Raw genomic sequence first — 5,044 nt, 5'->3', positions numbered from 1 at the left:
GTGACATTAACTACGTGTTCACCAGTTGTAATCTATAAACCCTGGCAGCGATGGACTTCGTGCCTATTCCTTAGGACAATCATTAGGAATGAATGAATGAATGATAGATGATTCTTAGGGTAGATCCTTAAGATAAGGGGGACATGTATTTGGGTTAATTGTTTGATGATGAAACATAATAACTTTGTTATTGTGGGTTGAAAACCTTATGTACTCACCAGGTTTCCCAACCCGACCCACTCAGTTTATTTGTATCACATGTATCGATACGATGACACATTACACTGAGAGATTTAAAGGGGGATGTAAATCACTAGTGTAAATGAATGTAAGACCTGTTTATGCTTATGTTTTGTATTGACGATGAAATACCAAAGTTTTAACATAAACAAAATACATTTTTTCTGAAATGCTTTGATAATATATTTATCATGTTTTCTGGGAACAAATTTTGCAATATTATTCCTTAAAATGGATACTCTGATTTTCATATAAGCATAAATAAAATTTTTAAAATGACCTTGAATTTGGGGATGTCACAGGGAGTCTTGAGAGAAGATAGAGGGTTGTGGTCGTCGTTCTAGAGCCTGTTCGTCGGAATCTGGTGACCGTCTTCTCCGAAAAGAACTTTTCAGTTTCACTTTCAAAATCGAACCCTAGATATGACGAAAACGGCGAAACCATCATCGATTTCGACACCCTCTTTCTCGATCTTAATCTCTTCTACACCACCACTGATTTGATTTGTGGATTAGAATGGTTTTTGGGTGAACAATAGTGGTGTGCAGATGGCGAAGCTTGTGGCGGTGTTGGTGATTCCACTGGTGTTTCTGGTTTCCAAGTAAAGTAGAAGGAAAAGGGGAATAAGAAGGGGGAGCAGTGGGTTAGGGTGTGGGTGGTGGTATTTATTATTATTTTTCTAATCTAAAAAATGATAAATAAACTTAAAAAATAAATAAAAATAAATAAAATGACAATATAGTTATTTCATGTTTGTAAGGAAGAAGCATGCACCTTTTTACAATATAAGAGACGGCCCGAGTTAATTTTTGAAAATAGAGACTAAAAACATGCGTTTTGACACCTTTACAAGAGACGATTCGTGTAATTTACTTTATTTTTTTAAATGATCATTTGTATGAAATAATACAAATAAGTCATATGAACTAATTATCTTTTATATTAACTGCAACCTTAACCTTACCAAAATACCAAAATTACATCAATGACCTTAACCTTGGGCAATTCCTTAAACTATAATCCCAATTAAAAGAATGACTCCAATAATCACATCACTAAAACAAACTTCAGCAACAAGATCACCCTCTTAGCTAGTATCTCCAATTGCAATACACCATTGACAATAATTTCATTATAAGGTATCCTTTCATCATACAACTCCTCTCTTGGTGATAATGTGTCAAGCCACTTAAAATATTTACACCCTTTTTGTACCCTTCCAACATTTATACATCATATACCATAGATAAAAACCTATATTTAAAAAATTAGAAAAAAAAAATATTTTTACCTTATAGTTAGGGAACGCCTTAAACTTTTCTTCCTGAGTTTTTATCGGTTCTTGAAACAGAGTATTGAAGTTCATCAACGCAGTCACACTTGATGTGATTACCCGATTTGATGATATAAGATGTTGAAGAAGAAGCCATGAGGAGGAAGAAGACGGATGGTAGGTGAGGAAGAAGACTATTGTAGGTGTTGAGACTAATTAAGAATTTGATCGACATATACATAGACAACCATTGTGAATTTACTTGTTAAACCTATGAAACCGAATACCAAAGTTTTTTCAAAAAGTCCCAACACAACAAAACAAACTTTGAGGTTAAATCTAAACGAATGTGTAAAAATAATTATTAATAATCAATTATGTTGTTTTAGCTCTTAAAATAATTATCCAAAACTTATTTTTTGAATATTACATATTCAAATAATAATAATTAAATCATTTTATTCATACGATTTGAATACAAATTTATACCATAATGAGTTTTATAAAATCTCTTGACAAATTGAATATGCTCGTTGATTTGTATCTGAAAAGCAAACCTTTTTAAAGACTTTTTGGCAAACAAAAAAAAAACAAATAATAATGGAATATAATTCTTGTAAGATGTTTTCACTTTTCAATGACAGACGAATTATCCCCTTTTTCCCATGTGACACAACCACACATTGCTCATTCCTTTCCACACGCGGCTAACTTATTTATTTATATAACAAAACATGTACATACTAAAATAGTGTGTAGTATACAATTATAACTTATAAGTTGCCTACTGACAGTATAATCAATTTTATACGTACAAAATTGTAATGATTTGAAGTTAGGTAATTAAAAAAGTATGTTATATAAAGATTGTGAATGTGAATATATATATTAAAATAATTATCAATAAAAAAATATCTCCAAACATATTTTAATAACTAAAGTCTTTACATGATGAAAATGGTAAATTTCAAAATAACCATGTTATAATTTATAAATATTGTAGTTGTTTATGGTTCTATATGTCGATGGCACGATGCAAGAATGTTGTCCCCATTAGATCATGAATCATATAGTGCTTAATTTCATCCATCGCTATTGCACTTATTGCCTTTGATATCGTAGATGTTGTCTTTGATGTGTCATTTTGATGATATTTTTGGTGTAACTCTCTCTCATTCACTTTACATACATACATACAAACATACATGTATTACGTTTATCCATACATACATACATACGATACTAGTTTTTTTGGTTATCTTTGCGCGCGCGTGATTGAACATGCCTAACCTGCGCGTTGGTCTTTAGCTTCACCCCGCTAATTATTTCGTATATCCTTCCTTTCGTCTTTCCACTTACTCAATACCCGCGCGCACGGACTCTCTCTCCCTTTTTCCCCGCATCAACGTTCCTAAGGCCGGCATGAAGCTGCCGGAAAATGAAGACGACGCCGTCGAGGCTGAAACCATCCACGTTCTTGAATCGCTACTCGATTCAATCCACAAAACTCAATCTTTCAAAGGGAAATGGTCGCTCATGGAAACAAAACTTTCCGACCTCAAAGCCCAACTCTCTGAGCTCTCCGACTTCCCTCCGAACTCCCTCTCCGTTGACCTCCTCCGTTCTCTCTCTCGAACTCTCTCCGACGCTCTGACTTTCTCCCTCACCTGCCACAGCTCGAATCTCCCCGGCGGCAAGCTCAAAACCCAAAATGAAGTCGATTCCATCTCAGCAAAACTGGACAACCACATCAGAGACTGGGAGGTTTTAATCAAAAGCGGCGTTCTCAATGACGGAGTCGTTTCTTCCTTATCGGTTTCGAAGAGGGAATCCGTTCGAATCGAGGCGAGGAATTTGGTAACTCGGTTGCAGATGGGTTCGGTTGATTCTAGAACGTTAGCTCTTGACTCACTCTTCAGGCTAATCCAAGAAGACGATAAGAATGTTCTGATCGCCGTCGCGCAGGGAGTAGCTCCGGTGCTTGTGCGTCTTCTGGATTCCGGATCTTCAATGGAAATTAGAGAAAAATCGGTGACAGCAATTGCTAGGATTTCAACAGTTGATTCGAGCAAACACGGGTTAATGGCGGAAGGTTTGCTGTTACTCCATTATCTCATTCGAGTTCTCGAATCAGGTAGCGGATTGGCCAAAGAGAAAGCGTGCATTACGCTTCAAGCATTAACCCTTTCCAAAGAAAACGCAATAGTAATTGCTTCAAGAGGTGGGATTTCATCGTTATTAGAGATTTGCCAGTCGGGTACTCCGAGTTCACAAGCATTCGCCGCCGCCGTACTCCGGAATTTAACCACCTTCTCCGAGACGAGAGACGATTTTATGGAAGAACACGCAATTTCTGTACTTCTAACACTCGCTAGCTCAGGAACTGCGCTAGCACAAGAGCATTCAATTGCGTGTTTAAGCAATCTCGTTAGAGAAGACGATGATATAAAACTTTTAATTGCTCGAAAAGGAGGGATCAATAGTTTGAAAAGCTTCTGGGATTCTTCCCCTGTTGTTGGGAGCTTAGATGTTGCAGTTGAGTTTTTGAGCAATTTAGCTTCCGATCAACGTCTGGTCGAACTCATAATTACGAATGGTTTCTTAAATCGGCTCATTGCTGTGTTAAATTGTGGGGTATTAGGCGTTAGAATCCATGCTGCTGAAGCAATTTACAAGGTGGGATACAACACGAAAACCCAAAAAGAATTAGGCGAATTAGGGTTCATTCCGCCATTGATTAGAATGCTCGATGGGAAAGCTATGGAAGAAATCGAAGCTGCTGCAAAGGCGTTATCAACAATCTTGGTTTATACAGAAAACAGGAGAATTTACAGGAAGGAACAGAAAGGGATAATGAATGTGGTTCATCTCTTAGATCCATCGATAAAAAATATCGACAAGAAATACCCTATTTCAATACTAATGTCCTTAACACATTCGAAGAAATGCTGCAAACAGATGGTGAAATCAGGTGCTTTGTTGCATTTACTGAAGCTTGTAACAATGGAGGTTGAAGGTGCTAAGAAATTACAGGAAACAATTGGTGGTGGGAAGCTGTGGGGTGTTTTCAAAAGGCATTAGAACATGATTTTTTGAAAAGAACTTCCATGTAAGTAGCAAATCACGGTTTTTGATCTTTGATTTTAGACTTTTTGATTTTGTTTTTTCGTTTTTGGTGGTGTTGCTTTTGATTGGTAGGAAGTAGTTGCATTTTTATCAGCGTTGAAAGTTATGGTCAGCCGTATCTGGTGACCTAACGTGGACTACTAAATTCGTCAGCTTTTGTACCAAAACTTTAATAATGGATAAAATATTAATTAATGGCATTGACTCTCTCTCTCTCTCTCATTAGAGTAAAACACAATTTTGGTCCCTGTGGTTTTCACAAAACAACACTTTTGGTCCTACTATTTCGATTTCGTCATGGATGATCCTTATTTCACTGTTTGGCATCGCCCTTGGTTCCTGGGACTTAACCCAATTTATATTGATCTGTTAGCTAAGTGTGAAATGACGTAAGTGCCCCTCTTT

The 5,044-nt window shown here is 36.5% G+C and overlaps 1 protein-coding gene across 1 annotated transcript; it reads left to right on the top strand.

Moving 5' to 3' along the window:
- The first annotated feature begins 2,867 nt into the window (after window positions 1–2,867).
- LOC145130995 (uncharacterized) lies at window positions 2,868–4,839 on the top strand. The gene has a single exon (XM_079065746.1). It carries the CDS (start codon window positions 2,936–2,938, stop codon window positions 4,592–4,594), a length of 1,659 nt encoding a protein of 552 aa, XP_078921872.1. The 5' UTR covers window positions 2,868–2,935; the 3' UTR covers window positions 4,595–4,839.
- The last annotated feature ends 205 nt before the right edge of the window (window positions 4,840–5,044 follow it).

This window comes from Lactuca virosa, chromosome 1 (assembly GCF_052849685.1).
Source record: "Lactuca virosa cultivar CGN04683 chromosome 1, Lactuca_virosa_CGN04683_v6, whole genome shotgun sequence".
NCBI classification, from domain to species: domain Eukaryota; kingdom Viridiplantae; phylum Streptophyta; class Magnoliopsida; order Asterales; family Asteraceae; genus Lactuca; species Lactuca virosa.
The sequence above is the reverse complement of the archived record's forward strand: the minus strand, read 5'-3'. Positions and strand labels throughout refer to the sequence as shown.